Below are 20,573 nucleotides of genomic sequence, written 5' to 3'. Positions count from 1 at the left end.
TTTGGCCATCTCATCCTGGTGTGTATTAAAATTTTGGTCAGTTTGTCAATCTTCCAACCAGGCATTCATTAATTTTTCAACGAAGGTTAAGATTTGGACATGGAGCTGCCACCTGACTCGGGGTAAGCATTCTGAGATTAGCTGGGGCGAGTGGGGTAGGCCTCAAGGGCTTTAGTTTCTTGTTAAAAGTGCCCTTTAAGCACCTCGTGGAGCTCTGCCTTGAATTTCCTGCTTTTACCCATTTTTAAAGAGAAGCATCTATGGCCACAAAAGACATCCAAGGCCAGAATGTCATGGGGAAGCTCTTTTGCTTCAAATGGCTTAAGACAGGAAATCTAAATGAGAATATTCTGGCAGTATATAAAGGAAGGCTCAGAGTGGCCCAAAACCTTCAGGTCCATTCATCGTTTCAGAGAAAAGAGAAACACAGACACGAGGCACACCATTTTTTCTTTATGAGGAAATTCAGTCTGGTCACAGTGTCAGGAAAAATTTGCCCAAACTAGTTTCTACATTTTTTTCCCACTTATAAGTCTCTGAATTACAAATTGAATCGAGTGGTCTATACTCAGTGAAATGACCACCTCACATATGCCTTTGAACCTCTACAGAGTTGAAACATAATCTATTAACATTAAATATATTGTATGTGAAGATACTACAGATGATGTAAACAGTGGTCCATGGGTTCATTATTTTCAAACAGGGTGGAATGTAATATACAACATTCAAGTAAAACTCATTGAGTCATTGATTCACATACACATTATTTCCGTATCTTTCTGAAAGCCAAAGAGATCTACGAGGATGACAAGAAAAGACATGTAGGCAGAGGGAACTGTTCTCTCACTTCTAAAAAAAAAAAAAAAAATCAAACACGCCAGATTCAACCCAGTCATACAGCGTTGGTTTTGAATATACTTCCAAAATTTGACATTTGTGCATTTCTGTTATTTGATTAGTTGATTTAAATGACTGAATATAAAGTCAACAAGTGCAAGGTAAGATTGATATCTTCATAAGAATGTAAAATAGAATAAATTTCAAACTCAACCGAAGAAATCCACCAGCAATATGAAAGCATACAGCTGTTGACAGCAGGGACCTTTCACAATTGTCTATCACTCTGACTTCCGGGAGGTGTATGAAGGAGCTTTTATCCTACAAATGCAAAGAACTCATCATCTACTTCAGGTCGCCTCCAGCCCGAACTGGGCAGGAAAGTAAACTGTCCTTAATATTTACGAGTCATTTTCTTTTACAGTTTAGCTTCAGAGCTTTTGTGTTTTCTCAACTCACTACTGAGCTCTCCTTGATTTGAAACCAGAGTAGGATAAAAATTCAGTATTTTAAACAGATTTCCTTTTCATTGACTGACAGTCAATATACTGAACATCTACTCTATGCCTAGCGGTGCTTTTGAAAACTCTGGGTGAGGGTTGGGATATTGTCTTTTTTTTTTTTTTTTTTTTGTGGTACGCGGGCCTCTCACTGTTGTGGCCTCTCCCGTTGCGGAGCACAGGCTCCGGACGCGCAGGCCCAGCGGCCATGGCTCTCGGGCCCAGCTGCTCCGCAGCATGTGGGATCTTCCCGGATCGGGGCATGAACCCATGTCCCCTGCATCGGCAGGCGGACTCTCAACCACTGCGCCACCAGGGAAGCCCGGGGATATTGTCTTTGAAAAAACAGTGACTACAAAAGCTACAGGAAGGGTGTTTCTGTAAATTATACCATGATTCAAATGTAAGGGGAGGCCACCCCAGGTGCTGTGCTGTAAGTAGCAGCTTGACTCTAAAAGGCTAATGTGGATCGTTAAAAGGTATCTGTCACCTGTCGACCAGAACCAGGATATTCCTTACCAACTTGGCTACACCACACTTGTGGTTGGTAGGATCCTCTGAAGATGTTTCTTTCCCTACTTTATAATCCCTTGTTAAAGTACACGCGCCGTAATTCAGGATGGGTCTCTTGGATCTTGGCTTGCAGCTCGGTCTCCAAGCTTGTCACAGACATGGAACTGGGAGAAGGGAGAAACGACAGACAGGGTCATTCCACGGGTGGAGGTGGGAATTAGAACCTGGAGAGAGGAGAGAGAGTAGCCCCACCCACCCCCTGTGACTGGGACAACAGAGTCCTGTTTGAAAAATGCTTCACATGCCCAGAAAACGAGTATCCTGTCCCTCTCAGAAAACTGTCACTAAATATCAAAGAAAGGCACCATCAAAACCCAACACTGAGGTACGCTTTTTACCTCTCATCTTATTAAAAGCCTTAAAAACCACTTTTGCCAGCAAGGAGGTATGGTGATGACACTCTCAGACCCTGATGGTATTGGAAAACAACCTGTGGTCACGCCACTTCCCAAGGAAAACAACATACATGTTCACCGTTAATTAAAAAAAGATATATGCACTCAGTGGAATTTTTTAGCACTACAAATTCACTTGCGTTAATCTGCTTTTGTCCACTGTATAGTAAAACATACTTATTCTAAAACTTTCAGAAAATACTAAAATGTATGAGAAAAAACATGTCTTGTTGACCACCGTTAGTGCTTGCTTTATACATTTAAAAATGTACTTGAATGTTTTATATGTGCATATGTATTAAGGATGAAGAAAAACTGTCCAGAAAAACTGTGGACATTTTGTTATTGAAAGCAACTCGTTTGCCCCTTTCCTGTTTGCCCATTTATGTTGCCCTCTGATTGTAAAAGAACCTAATGACAGGGATGAGATCACTAGGCGATTAGCCTAACTCCTGACTTGTGCTGTCCTGAATGCACACCAGGCCTTGTCTAACCTGTTGATTCTTTTCCTAGATAAAAAGAAGAATGAAGAAGTAAGCAGTTAAAAAAATGACTAGCTCTCTACCCACAACGAATCCCCCTAAGCAATCCCGCAGGCAGATCATGTGGGCAAGATAACATGTGAAGAGACTCAGCCAGTCTGCACTCAACGGAGAATGATGCAGAATCCAGCTTCCTGCCTCGATGATTCGCTGAGATTCTTCCCCCTCCATTTTTTTCCCTTTAAAAACTGTCATGGCTGAGCAGAATCATCAGAGCCGGTCTCTGGACACAAGTCCACCATCTCCCCAGACTGCCAGCTTTTCTGATTAAAGCACCTTTCCTTTCTACTGACACCTGCCTCTTGAATTATTGGCTTCTGAGCGGCAAGCAGCCGAACCTGGGTTTGGTAACACTATATAATTAGTCTTTTAAAAAGATTAGTTCTTTAATATAGTTGAGATGTGGTAAACTCCGAGGTAAAAAAGGTAAGAGGCCTCTTGCCTTCCAAGATGGCCCACACTCTGTCTATGGAGTGTGTATCTCCCTGAATAAACCTTCTTTCACTTTACTAGGTCTTGCTCTTGAATTCTTGCCTGCACGAAGCCAAGAACCCACACTTGGCGGCCACCCCAGGGACACAGACATGACTTGGGATGTGACCATCCTCTCGCATCCCACTCTCTTTCCTGCAACATCTTTTCTGGCACCCAATGCGGGGCCTCAAAGGCCATAATCTCGATCTGCCTATTGGGCTATGGCTCCCCTCTGAAGGGTGGCTGGGACTTATCCTGAGCCATGTAGATTCGAGTAGCCCGTTAAGTGGCAGCTGACGTCGCCTGCAGGATCTGGCAGAGACCAGTTCTCTGGCCGTGAAGAAGTGCACTGAGGCCAAGGCTTTTCCCACTCAGTCTTTCTCGTTCTCCTATTGCTCTATCACTTTGGACTTGAAAAGATCCACCCAGATGACCACCAAACATCCAAATTATGACTGCGTGGCAAGTAACTGACAACTTGGTTGGGTCTAAAGAACTCCTGCCAGGGGGCTTATCTGGTGGTGCAGTGGTTGAGAATCTGCCTGCCAATGCAGGGGACACGGGTTCGAGCCCTGGTCTGGGAGGATCCCACATGCCGCGGAGCAACTAGGCCCGTGAGCCACAACTACTGAGCCTGCGCGTCTGGAGCCTGTGCTCCGCAACAGGAGAGGCTGCGATAGTGAGAGGCCCGCACACCGTGATGAAGAGTGGCCCCTGCTTGCTGCAACTAGAGAAAGCCCTCGCAGAGAAACGAAGACCCAGCACAGCCAAAAATAAAAAAAAATTAAAAAAAAAAGGTAGGATACAGATTTATAAACATATGCAAAAAAGAGAAAAATTATGAATATAGAAAAAAACTAGAAAAAAACCACAATGGCTATTTTTTTTCCATATAGTGGGAACTTGGGTAATTTTAAAATCATGTTGCTGATGATAATGATAATGGGTGTGACTTAGTACTCAGTTTCCTGGTCCGACGTTATGCGTTTTAACCCTTATAAAAACCTGGCAAGTCAGGGATTATCCTAATTTTACAGATAAGGAAACTGGAGGTGTAACTGAGATTTGAAGTCAGATCTTTCTCGACCCAAATGCCATGTTCCTAAGTCACCGAGCACAAGGTCAAGGGCTGAACACACATTCCAATGCGCTATACTAATGAAATAAACATTTCTTACCTTAAGCCCTGAGATTCTGGGGTTTGTACAATTAAATAGGTATGAGTGCTTCTCTTTAGGAAACTCATCTGTATTGGGCTTCAACAGAGGTTCTGAAGGTCCCGCCCTCTTCAAAGGGGGCTTAGCTAGGCATCAAGGTGATAAAAGTTCCCTCTCCTTGAAATTTAAATCCCCAACTAAGAACAGTGGGGGTCAAAGGCAGAAGTGAAAGACCGGATAAAAGATGGATTTTTCTATCAGGTAGAGGGACCTGATGAAGTTAGTTCTAGAACAGAATACCTCATCCCAAACCCACTGTGAAAGCCTAGGGCATTAAAGGCCATATGTTTGGGGCCCGCTGGCCCACGAAGGATATTACAAGGGCAGGAGTCTGGTAACACAGACCACAGCAAAACAACAAAATGCTGCTCCTCTGTGCCTTGATGTTAGAATAGAAAAAAGCTGAAGCCTTAGATTTATGTGACGCTGATTTAATGCCTGTCAATGCAGTTCTTACATCAAAGGCAGGATTCAAGGGCAGCTTGTGATGAAAGACACGTGCACAATCAAGCTTTTAAGGCAAAAAAAGAAAAAAAAGGGCTTCCCTGGTGGCGCAGTGGTTGAGAGTCCGCCTGCCGATGCAGGGGACACGGGTTCGTGCCCCGGTCTGGGAGGATCCCACATGCCGCGGAGCGGCTGGGCCCGTGAGCCATGGCCGCTGAGCCTGCGCGTCCGGAGCCTGTCCTCCGCAACGGGAGAGGCCACGACAGTGAGAGGCCCGCGTAACGCATAAAAAAAAAAAAAAAAAAAAAAAAGAAAAAAAAGAAAAAAAAAAAACCCTAAGTAGGAAGAAGGGAAGCAAATATACCAACCACCAAAGCTAAGTGCATATAACTGCTGTCCCTGGGGGTGGAACTTAAATTCGAATATATCTGCATTATAGATGCATTTGCCAATGGATTGGACATCGAGTCATATTTAAATTTTTATAAGAGCAAATTGGCACCAGAGTTAACCTGAGTCTTACACAAGAATAAAGAATTTTCAAATATAACAGTAGCAGGTAGAAAAGAGCTGGGCAAAGAGAATTTTGATATTAAACAGACAAGCATTTCATTTCTGCCTCTTATCTCTTCCTTTTAGAGGCTTGGCTTCATTATTTTTTGAGACTCAACTTTCCTACTAGTGAAATGGACCTGTGTCTTCAACTGGTTTTTAGGATTAAAACGCATGATCACTCTGAAGAGTAACAAATACATACCTTTTCTGAGGAAACAGAGCACAGCACAGAGGTGTAGCAAATACCAAACTTAAAAAAAAAAAAGAAAAGAATCAGAGCATTTTTGAAATGGTCGACTTTTCAGATTCTTTTTTATTATTTTACTTTGATAACAATCCCCTTTCTTTCATTCGAGTGTTATGCTGCCTCCCAAAAATATGTCCTGTTCGTATCATTTTACTACCAAGGACTGCCAAAATATATATATATTTTTAAATCAAAGAGATAAAGGCATTTAAAAAAGAATCACACAAATAGCCCCAAATGTTGTAGGCTTCTCTAAAGACAGCTTATGTCTAGCTAATAACTGGGACCGTAAGTTCCAGATGTTCTGGGATGGTCTCATTTTCAAAACGTGTGTCCCATATTATCCCTCACATTTCATATGCTGTATACTTATCTTAAAAACAAGAAATTAATGACATCAAAGTAATTCTACTCACCAGAAGCCAACTAATCCGACCTGAATGGGCGCGCTCATCCATGGGAACCTCTGTGTTGAGAAATAAATTATTTTGAGTACTTTTTATACAGGCTCTTAGAAACAATTTCTTCTGCTGGTTAACTGGGACAGGAACCTTGCCACATTACAAGATCCAGCTGGAATGCGATTAGTGAAATGCAGGGGTAACTCTGTAACAGCGTTACAGTCAGTCCTGACTTCCCTCTTCGATCTGTCCAGGAATGCACAGGCAAAGATTAAGCGGCTTCTCGTTTTTCTCCCTTGCACATATAATCTGAGAGATGCCTGGCTATATGGGAGCTGGAGAAATGGTTATCCCTTAGCTATAATTTCTCTCCTGGCTGGGGGACTGTATCGCGTGGTTCCAAGCCTGGAAGACAATGCTGCAATCAAATCCCTGCCCTACCAGTCCATCCCCACTGTGGGAAAAGGGCACACGGTCTCCAACCTTTGGTTCCTTCTCTGTAAAATGAGGATCACGACAGCTTCCTAAAAGCGTGTGAGTGAAGATATGCCAGATAACATTCATAAAGCACCTAGTACCGTGCCCGGAACGTAGCAGAAATCCAACTGGTATCCCCCCTCCTCCTCTGCACCTTTCCTTTCTTGGGTTTAGTTGCTGTCGGTACGGCTAAAACCATTGCTGGCATGACAAGTTTTTGCCTGTCACTTTTTGGTTAATGGAAATGAATGAGTTGGTTGGTCTTTTAGAGAATAAGTGCTATTAGATTTTTAGCATTCAAAAGGGAGTTTTAAAAAAGCATAACATGCACTATAAAGAGCAACGAAATATACAGATTATATAAATAAGGCCACTGACAGAGCTGCAACCACGTTGTGAACTGGCTGTAATGAAATCAGCCAACTTAGTTAAGTGTCAGCACAAGCTGTTAAAAGATCATGACCCCAAGGAGGCTTGCGTGACAGGCATACCGTGGTCCCCGAGCAGACTCCTCTGGCAAAGAGGTACATCACATGGGTGAACGTGAAGGGAGAGAGGCGTGGACTGGAGAGGAAGAGAGAGATGTCATCAAGCAGAGACAGACCACGGAGCTCTCACAGAGGGGCCCCACCCCTCCAAGGAAAGCAGGAAAAGGAAATATTGTATCTGGGGCAACTGGCTCTGTCTGATGATGAAGGATTTTCATAAGGAGATGGTAAATCCTCTTCCTAGCACTTCCCAGATGTGTGTCATCTGGGCGGGTACACAGACTTGGTGATGGGAAGGCAAGCTAAGCCCTGAATGAGATCTTGAGGGAAGATGAACCCATGAGAGCCCATCCTCACGTCAAGTGGACTCTTGAACAGCTGTGTGTAATCTCAACAATGGATGTGTACAAACCAAAGGCTGACGGCGGCTTGTGCAGAGGGTTTTGTTGGAAAGGCTCTCGGTAACGACAAGGATCCTGGAGAATTCTGATCTCTTCCATGAAACCCAACCTGGATGTCATCCCTCCTCCCGACTCCTTCCCAGCATCCCATCCTGCCTCCTTCATCCCTACTTCTTAAACAGAACTTAGTCTGAGATTAAAGAAGTGAGCTGAGGATGTCTGGTTTTCCCCTAGATAATCACAGAACTCCGTGAGGGAGGGACACACCTTATTTAGCACAGAATTGTGCAAACAGAGGATATTTTAAATGAATTAAAGACAGTAATCACAAGTTTAAAAGATATATAGTCAATGAAGTAAAAGCTCAAAAAGTTAATATGAATAAATTCTTTCTCCTCCCAATGATTTTTCCTCCAACAGCTTTATGAGACACAATAAATTGTACATACTTACTGTGTATGATAGAAGTTCTGATATACGTATTCAGCTGTGAAGCCATCACCACAATCAAAATAATTAACAGAGCCATCATCCTTCATGTTTTCCTTGTTCCTTGTGCCCTTGGCAATTCCACCATCTTCCCTAAACCCGGCACCCATTCCCTGGCAACCTCTGATCTACTTTCTGTCATTATATACTAGGTTATAATTGCTAGGACTTTCTATACAGTATCTACTATTTTGTGTAATTGTTTTGAGATTCATTCATGCTCTTGTACGTATCCATAGTTCAGGACTTCTTATTGCTGGGTTAGGTATTCCACTGCATGGAATGTATTGCTTTGCTACTCCATTCATTCTCCTGTTGATGAACATTTGGATTGTTTCCAGTTTGGGGCTATTACAAATAAAGCTGCTTTGAACATTTGTCTTTTATGGACATATGTTTTCCTTTCTTCCAGGTAAATACCTAGGAGTGAAATGGCTGGGTCACATGGTAAGCATATGTTTAACTTTTTAAGAAACTGCCAAACCATCCTCCAAAGTGGTTGTATCATTTTACATTCCCACCAGCAGGGGATGAGAGTTTCAGGTCCTCCACAGCCTTGTCAACACTTGTTATGGTCAGTCTTTTTGATTTTAGCCATTCCAGTAGGCGTTTAACGGTAGCTAATGTGGTTTTAAACTTGAATTTCCCCAATGACTAAAGATACTGAGCATCTTTACATGTGATATTATTTTATATCTATATATACTTGGTGAAATGTCTGTTCAAACCTTTTGCCCTTTTTTTTTTTTAAAAAAAAACTGGTGGGATAGGGAGGGTGGGAGGGAGGGAGACGCAAGAGGGAAGAGATATGGGAACCTATGTATATGTATAACTGATTCACTTTGTTATAAAGCAGAAACTAACACACCATTGTAAAGCAATTATAATCCAATTAAAAAAATGCAAAAAAAAAACTGGGTTGTTTTCTTTAAAAATTATTGAGGACTCTTTATATATTCTGGATACAAGTCCTTTATCAGACACATACTTTGCGTAAATTTTCTCCCAGTCTGTTTCTTGTCTTTTCAATCTCTTTACAGTTTTCAAAAAACAGAACTTTAACATTTTGTTGAAGCCCAATTTGTCAATTTTTTCTTTTATGGACTGTGCTTTTGGTGTTATGTCTAAGAAATCTTTGCCCAAGTCTAGATCTCAAAGATGTTCTGCTACATTTTCTTCTAGAAGTTTGACAATTGTAGATTTTTACATTTAGATTCCATGAACTATTGGGAGTTGATTTTTATATATGGTACAGTCAGTTCCCTACACATGGCCCACATCCCAGGCAACCTGACCATCTGCAAGTCTCCCAACAAGCCGTGCTCTGTGTCTTCTCTGAGCTTCTGCAAAGCAGATGTCCCTGGCCAGTTGTCTTCAAGCCTCTGCCCACCTATGGCCGTTGGGGGCGAAACCTCTTCTATGCTCCCTCTGTGCCTCACGCTGTACTCACCATGTATTGGAACCATTTGCCCTGTGCCTCTCCCCACCACCATGCTATATGGTCCCTGAGGGCAGGGCCCAAGCCCTATTTCTCTGATGCTAGGACCTAGCACATTGCTTGGCATGCAACAGGCATTCAACAAAGGGCTGCTGGATAAAATAAATGAATGAACAAATAAACGCTACATTCACACTCCATTAGCAGACAATCCTGAAAATCTACTGAGTAGACAGAGCCGTCCACTTTTATTAAAGAAAATATAAATGAACTAGAACTTAAGGAACGAGCAGCTCTTATCTGACCCAGACCATATCAACTTTATTCCCAATGAAAGTGCCAGCAAAGTAGAGAGGCCACAGGAGCTATTCTTCAGGAACACTGTTGGGAAAAGCACCAGATTTTAAGCAGTGAACTTTTTGGTTTACTGCAAAGATTTCTGTGAGTCACCTGCCCACAGCTGATGCTTTTTGCCAGCGCTCCATTTGGGAAAAGCTAAAGCGTGGGGGGAAGGATGAGTCATGCCGAAGGCTCCCCAAGCTCACCGTTTAAAAAAGCCAAGAACATTCAATTCATTTCATGTTTGCAGAGGAGTCTGGTCATATTCAAGGTAAAAGCCCAGATAAGTACATCCTCGCAGAGAGGCACATCTGGCCGCTGGAGCTACGGGAACAATCAGAGGGCTAACCGACCCAGGCAGATGCCACCCACATGGACATGAACGGCTGAGGAGATGACCTCTAAGCCTTTGTAAAAGGGCTCAGAAAAGCCTGCCCTTCCAAATAGCATGTGAAAGTGCTTTGCAGATGGAAACATATGGATAGGAAGATAAGCGGCTCTGCCTATGCTTTTGTAATGGCCATAGGTATCAGTGAAGTCCTACAGTCCTCGCTACATGGGCAAATTGCAATATTTTGGTGTAACAGCCACCCTGAACATGGGAGTGGGATGTTATGTCCGAAGAGCTCAACGTTTAGCCATTGCTTTTTCAAAGCAACATCCTCCACAGAAGTCCAAACGAGTTCAGCTGCAGCCAGACCCTTTGTAGCTAGCGAGGTGCTCGGACTGACCCATGAGCTACTCTGACCGCCTCCCCCAACCCTGCCCCATGGCTTCTGATGCCAGCGGCCCCTTCCGGTTCCACATGAGGCCCTTTAGTAGTGGAGTGGGGCGGGCAGAGGGGAATCGAGGTGGCACACCTCTATATGATTATTGAAGGGTATGGTACCAAGCAAAGCTGAAAACCACAAACAAAAACAAGGGAGGAAAACACAATATTTATTCATGTATTGCTGTGAAAAGCCTAGGGCAGTGTGGCAACAGCGGCTAACTGCTCGTATCATTTGCTGGTTGCTTCATGGAAGAAAATGCCAGGCTGTATCTACAGCAATTTCTGTCTGTCCCAGCAAGAAAATGATACAATATGCCCAGCTATGTCTCCTGCCCAGTGTTTGTCACCAAGATATGAGAGTAACCGTGGCAACTTTTCCAACAACACTGAGACCCCAGGAGTTCAAAGGCACGACAGTTGGGAGAGTAAAGGACCAAGTTCATTTCACATGTCTTCCCCAGTGACCTAACTCTTTAGCATGAATGTAGGTTCGAATGCAGACTTTCCTACAGAATTTCTGGAATCCCACGCCATGATCAGCTCACATGTAAGCAGCCATGTGTGCTCAGTATCCACAGCCTGGAGTGAGACTCCGGGGAATAATGTCCCACCAGCAGTGGCGGCTGGCAAGATTAGGAGTCTCCACTCCAGAGCCGGGCTGCTGACATACCTCTGCTAACTGGGTGCTGGGTGACGTTTGAGAGGCAGAGAGAAGGGGATGGGAAAGCTTCAATGGTGGGGACACACTGTCACTGAAGGTGGCCTCCCAACTGCTCTCACAGTCACCTGCAAATTCACGACAATCACATATTATTGATGGAATGACCCACACTTGCAAAAGTATTCCTCTCTTGCAAAAGTTCACTTTTGTGCCAGACAAACTAACATGATGAGATGACAATTTCCAAGCCTTGTTATCTACCCAGAAATCTGGTCTTGCTTTAAAAACCTGATTCTGCTTAAATTCCAAAATTTAAGTTGGGAAGTTGGGTTTATTAAACATGGTTTTTGATTCTCCATTGTTCCCAAAGTTGGCATGCCAATACCTTAAGAAATTAACAACCAGGCAAAAATCCAAAGGTTGACTGGGTCAACATATGGCCTTGCAGAAAGACTATAATCCTAATGGCTTATCAGATCAAGAGCCAGCAGAGAAGAACCCAGGGCATCAATTCCATGTCTGCAAAGTTATGGATCCACTGGATGGGTCACTTCCTATTAGCATCCTGGAGGATAATGTTGATGGCCCCCTTTCTAAGTTCATTTGATAGGTTTTCTCCCTCAAAGCCTAAATTACGTCCCATAAGGAAAGCAGGGATGGATAGAGGAAGGAGCATTAATTTTTTTTTTTTTAGATTATTTGAAAATCACTGAAATGTCAAAGTTGGTGAGTTTTAGATGTCTACATAGGATCTAGTCACTGTTCAAGCACATACACTAATTCCTTTGGCAGCTTTAAAGAGTTCATCTGTTTACATAATTTGGTAATTTCAAGATCTAGTCCCTGTTCTAGTACATAAACGAATCCCTGAGCAGCTTTAAAGAATTAATCTTTTCTAAATTTTGCAGCAGAAACAGACTTCAGCAAAGCCTTTTCATGAATCCTCAAAATAAGGGCTTATCGAAGTAGGTAAATTATGTCAAATGAGGTCACATTTACATTTTGGTCATCACTAATAGCGTTACTGATTAAATCGGTGTAACTGTTTTATATTTTTGTTTAATCTTACACTTTAGGCTGTAGAAACCCTCACAGGAGATGGGACGGGGACTCAGAGCGCATTTGAGGATGCAGCCTCCTGGGGTGGCCCGGGGGTCTGTGGACACCCCTGGGAACGTTCTCAGGAGCAATGGGATAGTTCAATCACTACAGAGCCACTGTGACACCCTGTCTTGCAATTCACATCGACATGTAAGATTGCCAAAGGAAGAAGCTCAGGGAATATAATCTGCTCACGTACCCAAAGCTCCCAAGGAAGATGGGGAGGGGGCTGCTGAAGAGAGGGTCCCCTTTCCCTCACATGGGGTTGGTGCATCGACATGCCAGTCAAATGAGGCATGCAACACTACTGTTTTTTCAAAGCATACTTTCTTGGCTTATTTTTCTAAGAATGTGATTGTATTGAAAGTATTTAGTGTTGGCCTTAATTTTCCTCCTGGATGGAGCCCATAGGGTGAATAAAGGTCAATGAACATTTACCTGTTGGACACTTAGAATTCTCCTAATCACAGAAATCATTCAGGAGGTGTTTGGTCTGTGAACCATGTCCTTTTTTCAAAGTCCGATACTGTCCTCTCAGTGTGACGGTTCTGTCGCTAAGACCCAAAACAATTCACCCCAAGAGAGCTGCAGTGTTTACAACACACCTGCTCCTCCAGCAAGGAGCTGGACCCATTCCTCCCTGCAGGTGTAATGGTGTCAGTTTCTAAACACAGCAGGAGCCAAACGAGTCACCCTATCCCACTCTTTCCTACTTGTTACAAGAACTGGAAAGCTAAGATGTAGCATAAATATGATTGCATTAAATCATGGAAGTTACAAAAACAATGCAGACAATGCATAGAGATTTCTCAGTGACAGTTTCATCCTATAATATTTTCAGACCCTGAGGGGAGGTGGCTGATAGATTATTAGATATGATCACCAAAGAAAAATACGTCAGGGCACTAAATTCAGTGTTCTGTGAAGCTACTACCCCAGATTATTTTTTCCTTTCTGATAGTATGTATCGGGACTTACAAACAAATCATTCCAAATTCACACCATCTCCTCATTATTACCTAGCTAGGGATCCAACTGATGACTACGATGAATGTGTACCTGGGTTATAACCTCTCAAGAGGGGTGGGCAGCATTCAATAAATGAAGATTTATGAGAGCTTTTTCAAATATCTGATATTAGAAATAAAATATTCCCTGAAGTGCCCAATTGCCACTGGCCTTCAAATTCTTTACTCACTATTCATGTGGGAAATACTTCAGTTTGAAGTCTGAAAACAAACTGAAAGGATTGAGACAAGGATAAACAGAACTGGGGCTTACCTTGAGAAAGGCTTTCTTTTCCAAAGTGTTCATGATAAATGGAGGGATGGCTGGAAGTAAAGATAGATCCACTTAAATCTTCATGTCTATTTTCAGCTCACTTTTTTTTTGTTCCCCCCAACAATTTCACAAAAGGCTTATATTACTTTTAGGCTATTTTCACACTGACAGAGTAAAAGTAATTGCAATAATTCTTTAAAATACCTTAGTATTTTTAAAAAAATCCATTGTTTCCATTCTCTAGATTTTTGAAAAATAACACAATGCTCTTTGCCAGCCAGAAAATTTTATGATCTTGAAGAGAACTTTATATCTAACATTAAATATGCAACAGTACAAACATCAGGAACTTCTCCCTCCTATACCAATGAAACAAATGCAGCCTTCCCGGGGTGTCCATCCCACGTAGAGTCCAGTATAAAGATTCCTGCTTTGAGTCACGCAGACCACTTGCTAGCTGGGTGATCCTGGAAAACACTTCTCTGAGCCTCAGTTTTCTGTTTTCCTCATCTATATAATAGGCACAATTGTATCAAACTAGCCAGGATGATTAGATGCAATGATGCACGCAAAACACTGGATAGCGTTAGTTCATTTATTCATGATTTTTATCAGACTAAACTGTCACATCAATTTCAATATATCAATTACCTTTAGAGATATCGCTGGGATAGAAAGATTGTGTTCCTTCTCTGGGGACTAAATAATGTTTAAAGTAACCAAGCCACTGGAAACAAATTTGTTGGGCCGGCTGAACTTCAAAGAGGAGCGTCCTTATTTCAAAATGGGAGAGAACAAAACCAAAAGCCCACCCAGGGTAGAAGCCAGAATGGCCACCTTGATTTCGGCAAACTGGAAATCTGGGCTCAGCAGGTGTTCTGGGGCTGCCTCCCCAGCCTCCTCGTAGGTTAGTGACAATGTGCTGGTCCCGGACTCAGGGGACTCCTGGCCTACAGTTTACGACTGTGGTTTCCACCATTCACTCACCCCTACGGTGCACACCGCTGTCTCATGAGGGCACTGAGGTGCTTCTTTGTTAAATCACTTAATGGTGGTTAAATCAGATAACCAATTAGCTGGAGTGCCATTGGCTGGAATGCGCCTCCAAGTTTTCTTTCATGCCCTTTTCTTCAACTTTCCTTTGCCCACTCCTACTTGTCTGCTGATCAGCTTTCCCAGTCACAAAAGGAATTTAAAGACAACAAAAAATATTAGTGAGAAAACCTGACAGCACTTGATCAAGTATGCTTCTTTTGAGAGTTTAGTTAATAGCCAAGTGCTGTTTGCATCTGATTTAGACAAGGGAAGTAAACATACTCATTTCTCTCTGTAAAATATATATTTATATTTTTCTGCAAAGAGTTATGTACTCCCGGGCCCTCTGGTTTCTGAGTAAGTCTGAGAACCTTCTTGAGAGCCCTGGTCTGAGGGTAGCTGAAGAAGCCTTAGGAGTGGACCAGAGATTCTCAGGGGAACTAAATCACAATGGAGATTTTCTGCTTTTGGTTATGTTGAGTCCAGGCCCTAGGGACAAAACTGAGTCACATATTAATAGCTCCTATAACTAACCCAACTTGGTTCATGCTCTAAGGGTTTCCCATTGATATGAATAAATCTTCAGTAGAAGTTATTCCTATTCAAGAACTTTTGGAAGTTTCTTTTCAAGATTTACAAAGATCAAATTCTTTCCCTTCAAATTGTCATCACCTTCACTGTCACTGCCCTGGTCCAACTACCATAATCTCTTGCCTGCAGCAGTCAACAGCTTCCTGAACAGTCTCCAACCACCATTCTTGGTCCCTCTTCAGCCTACTCTCAACGCGGGACCCTGAGTCACTCAGTTAAAACCTAAGCCGGATTATTACCACTCCTGTGCTCGAAACCCTCCACGGCCTCCTACCCCTCAGACTAAAAGCCGGGGCTACAAATGCTTGCAGGGCCATCTGCGTTCTGCCCACTGGGGCCTCGTTGACTCCTTTCTACTGTTCCCACACCCTTCTCTCCCCTCCCGCTGCACCTGCCTCCTGTGATGCTTCCATCACACTGGGCACAGCTCCCTGCTCTCCTGCTGTTCCGTCTGCCCGGAATATTTGACCCTGGAACCACTTGGCTCCCTCGCTCCCATCTGTCCAGTCTACTTCTGTAACCAAGCAGGACCGCACGGGGTCTTCCTGGGACAGACCCCTTCCCCATATCCTCTGCTGCATCTCCTCTCTGAAGTACCCAGCTAACAGTACCTCATGGATATTTCCCGAGTTTTTCAGATGCTAAAAGCCACCACCCAATGGAAGAAATTAACTGTTTGATGATGGAGCACGTAGCCCCCAGACCTTCTGGTGCCTAAGGATGGATAATGTCACCTGCCCTGTGGCCTCCACATCAACCAATCAGAGGATTGTGCATGCGTAGATCACACACCCTGTGTCCCCCCTCCCTCACCTGGCCTTTCAACATGCTTTGCTGAAACCCTTCGGGGGTTTCTGGGGGCATGAGCCACCCACTGTCCTTGCATGGCCCTGCCATAAACCTTTCTCTGCTCCAAACTCCCAACACGTTGGTATCATTTGGCCTCACTATATGTGGGGCACACGGACTTACGTTCGATAGCACTTCCACCCCAAGATCCCCAACCCTCTCCCCCCCGCCCCGTTAGCTCTATAACCATCTCACATATTCATATTCTACTTATTTTTTTTAGTTTTCTGCCTCCCCCGCCAGAAAGTAAGTTCCACTAAGGGAAGGGATCCTTTGTGGTTATTGCTCACTGGTGCACCAACGCTTGTTTGATTGAAACGTACCGAATAAATGAATGGATGGCAAAGCTCTACTCACCCATGCCGGGGGCTGCCATGAGGATCCTGGAGACAACTACTTGCGTGATGGCTTGTTTGGCTGCGTTTGCTGACTCGCCCAGGCGGTTCCCGTTTTCATCTGTGACAGGAATGCCAACTTTGAGTTCCCTAGAAGGCAAGACAACGGGCAAAGAAGTTCACAGGTGCCTTCGCGGAATGGCTGGACACAGTACTGAAGCTGTGAAAGCCCAAGTCTCTACTTAATCCAAAAATCCACTCCAGTGTCATTTTTGGCACTATTAAGTCTATTTTTAAAACCACAAACATGCTTAATCCTTGCGTGATAGACACACAAGTAAAATAATGCCAGTAAACTTTGTAAAAAAAAAAAGGTGCAGCGTTTTGAACAACAATAGGACTCAACAGGTGAAGACGCTAACTTAGAGATAAGGCTGATTTCTAAGCTCATGTGCAAATTTGAGCAACTTTCCAAATGAGAGATAGATATAATTACTAAAAAATAAACTAACTATACTGACATAGGAGTCACAAGTACACGGAACTATTGCATATTTAACTATGGTCACTACTGCTACAATTATAGCTCCTGCTGTTACCCTGCTTTTCGTTATCCAATCCAAAATGCTTTTTTCTCGTTTTTTCTTCTCCTTTAATTTTTGCCAGCACTAAAAAATACTTCCAGAGATATAGATTAATATTACTTGAAACCCCAAGAGAAAATCTGGGGGGAAGGGGGGAAGAACCTACTGTATAGAAGAAGCTTTCTAGGCATAGACGTAAGCTTGAGATCTATTTTTTAAACTTTTTATTACACAGGGGTAGAAAGACTATTCTAAACCCCATACGGCCATCAGCCGCTTTAATAATCAGCAACTCAGAGCTGACCTTGTTTCATCAATGGACCCATCCTCACCCCCAAAACCAGATTATTTGGAAGCAGATCCCAGATCTCATAAAACTTCATCTGTAAATATTAAAATAAAACAAATTTATTTAAGTTTCAACAAAGCAGAGTATTATAAGACCCTACTGTCAAGCACAAGTCCTCTCTTAGAGGGCATATTAACCTTACCTTTGCCTCATTAATGGAATATTAATGCAATTAGCAGCAGCTACCGCAGCGAAGGGAACAAAGCGTCCTATGAGCGGAGAGACATGCTGCAGAAAAGATAATTCCAAAAGCAAGATCTTATTTTTCCTGTAGTACTGAATGCAGGTACTTATTTCTTCTTGAAAACCTCTACAAATGCACAGTCCTATTTGTATAGAAACTTGGGCCAAGAGTACGTTCAAAACCTGGTTTCCTAGAGGTACTTTTCTATTTCCAGCCTGGGCACACTGGGACAAGGCAGACTTCCAAGATATTTTGATGGCTTTATGTGGCTGATGGAGCAGGGGCTTTGGAGTCCCACAGTCTTGGGTTCAGATGCTGACTCCTCTACCTCTTCAGGGCAGTGCCTGGAGGTACCCAGCCCGGCACCCAGCCTCTGGTGGGCTGTATGGATGGGTGAGCATTTAGCATTGAATACACAGTGCCAGGTACAGACCAGGGTCTTGGCAGATGTTATTAGTGACACTCCTTCCCAAACGTATTGAAAGATACACTTTAAGAAAGCAGTTGAAGATAATGACTATAATAAGAGAGTCATAGGACTTGAACTATTTTTGAGAAATTAACAGAGAGATTTAGAGCCAGGCAGGTGAGAACAAATTTAGAAGCTTTACTGCTATGGAAATAAAAATCTGAGTACCTTGGTTAATGCATTGAGTCCTAGAGCTGTGGCTACAGCACCTGTTGTTGCAGAAACATAAGCTGTTCCCAATTCACTGAAAACAAAGAAAATGGTACATAAACAACAAGTGTTATGTCAGAAAACTCAAGCCCAACATTTTTGGAAGAAATCAAGATTAAGAATAGAGATTCCATAAAACATGACACAAATGAACTTATCAAAGAAACAGAAACAGGCTCACAGACATAGAGAACAGACTTGTGGTTGCCAAGAGGGAGCGGGGTAGGGGGGGGATGGATTGGGAGTTTGGGAATGGCAGATGCAAACTATTATATATAGAATGGATAAACAACAAGGTCCTACTGTATAGCACAGGGAACTACACTCAACATCCTGTGATAAGCCATAATGGAAAAGAATATGAAAAAGAATGTATATATGTGTAACTGAATCACTTTGCTGTACAGCAGAAATTAACACAACATTGTAAATCAACTATATTTCAATAAAATAAATTTTAAAAAGGAGATCCCACAGAACAACATTCGTCATCACTCTACAAGTAGAGATATTCAGAGAAAAAGCAAGCAGACCCATACAAAAATGGCATTCTTCACATAGAACCTAACTACCACGCCAAACGAGTAGACATAGAGAATATGCATGCGTGGTGGTGGGGGGGAAGGAAGCAGGGACTGTGCAGGAAGCTACAAATGTGGGAAAATGCATATTAGCTTAAATGTTTGTAGCATATTTGCTTAAATAAAAAAATACTTCTCAAAATATCACTATACATACTGAAAGTAAAAATGCAGTGCCACCATTCTAAAAATGACATCTTATGGTATAAAAATACTAAAAGTCTCATCCTCAAAATACAATTAAGCCCAAGCAGTTCTCTCTTATTTTAAAATAAATTTTAATTCAAGGATTGGATCAAATGAAGGTGTGACCAGCACTGCTGGGTGGCAGATTTCAATATTCTTTGTTGCCTAGGATGATAATAGAAGACTACAGATGGTCAAAAGCAATTTGAGAGTTAAAACAAAAAAGAAAATGCTTTGAAGTGTTACTCAGTTAGGCTCAAAGTTTTGGTTAACTAATCACTTTAGTCTATCTGAACATCTTTTCACAGGAGGCAAAATTTTAAATCCATTCACTCTCCTATTTTAAAGACAAATCAGATACAAAATTCCCCTGGATTTCTGCAGAGATCACATTGTTGATTCTGCTTCTTTTGATGTTGGTATCTGTCTACACCCACAGGGTGGATGGGGGTACAGTGTGTCATGTCACACAGGCCAGCCCTGAGCTGCCTGCTGTGTGTTCTGTGGGGGCGAGGCGGGGATGCGCCCTAGGGTGTGGGAGCCATGTCCTCCTACCAGAGCCACTAACGGCATGGATGATGTCTGGAAAGGCAGCCTGCAAAAAACCGTTACCTACATAGAAAGGGAGGAAAAGAAACACTACTGAAAAAAATGCTCCCTAGGATTCCAAACCATATAAACAATTTGTACGAATATACTTTTTTAACCAGGAGAGCATCACCAGTGAATCAAATGAACCCCAGAGAAGTGCAGAGGACAGTTAAATCTTCCAGTCTTACTTTACAGTGAGGGGAGCATCTCCACTTCTGTTGGTGTAATTGACCACGGCATTGAAGGACTGGTTGATCCACTGCCAGAACAGCACTGCCGGTGTGGTCCTGAAACAGAACGATCCATCACATACCCACCAGTGCTTGTGAACCAGCCGCCATGCAGAATGGACAACGCGAGCACCAGTAACCAGAGAGGAGATGGACTGGAGAAGGGAGAATGCTGGGTCCAGGACTGTGTGTTCTGGGTCAAAGGCCGAGGACCGGTGTGGCTAGGCAGATTTTTATCTTGTCTGATTCTCAGTTTCCTCATTCGTTAGATATGGATAGCAACAAACTCAGAGGGTTAGGGTGAGGATGGAGCTAACTTATTTAAATTTTATCTTAAATTTGTAAGGGAGCCCAGCAAAGAGTGGGCACTCAATTAATGTGATTAATGTCAGGTCCCTTCTCTTAGGGAAAAAAGCCATTTGTAGGCTATTTCTGGTCCCTCCTCACTACATGTCTACACCTACACCTATACTTATACCTATATCATATGAATGGATTAAACAGAATCTGCTTAGAGGATCTTTTTATTTTCTTTCTCATTTTCTTTTGGGTCTAAGATTTAGGGAGAAATTCAACCTCCTTTTGGGCAACAAGGAGAGTTCTACTCAACAGAGGGAAAAGGTAAAACAACCCCCTAGAGTTGCAACATTTATACAAAATGAAACGCCACATGAAATGACATTTATTTCGATAAAACCACTCACATAAAAAAATGTACTTTAAGCTTCTGGAATATAAAGCAAA

General features: G+C 42.8%; 1 protein-coding gene across 1 annotated transcript in view; it reads right to left on the bottom strand.

Moving 5' to 3' along the window:
* Positions 1–1,837: 1,837 nt before the first annotated feature.
* Positions 1,838–20,573, bottom strand: part of SFXN1 (sideroflexin 1) — a 55,465-nt gene continuing 36,729 nt past the window's right edge. Inside the window, exons 4-11 of the mRNA XM_065873352.1 lie at positions 19,788–19,886; positions 18,200–18,275; positions 17,521–17,606; positions 16,468–16,595; positions 13,636–13,685; positions 6,204–6,253; positions 5,743–5,790; positions 1,838–2,017 (exon numbers count right to left, since the gene is read on the bottom strand). Of these exons, the coding sequence (XP_065729424.1) occupies positions 1,921–2,017; positions 5,743–5,790; positions 6,204–6,253; positions 13,636–13,685; positions 16,468–16,595; positions 17,521–17,606; positions 18,200–18,275; positions 19,788–19,886 (634 nt within the window). The 3' untranslated portion in view covers positions 1,838–1,920. The remainder of the gene's footprint in view (positions 2,018–5,742; positions 5,791–6,203; positions 6,254–13,635; positions 13,686–16,467; positions 16,596–17,520; positions 17,607–18,199; positions 18,276–19,787; positions 19,887–20,573) is intronic.

Source organism: Phocoena phocoena, chromosome 3 (genome assembly GCF_963924675.1).
Source record: "Phocoena phocoena chromosome 3, mPhoPho1.1, whole genome shotgun sequence".
Classification (NCBI taxonomy): domain Eukaryota; kingdom Metazoa; phylum Chordata; class Mammalia; order Artiodactyla; family Phocoenidae; genus Phocoena; species Phocoena phocoena.
The sequence above is the reverse complement of the archived record's forward strand: the minus strand, read 5'-3'. Positions and strand labels throughout refer to the sequence as shown.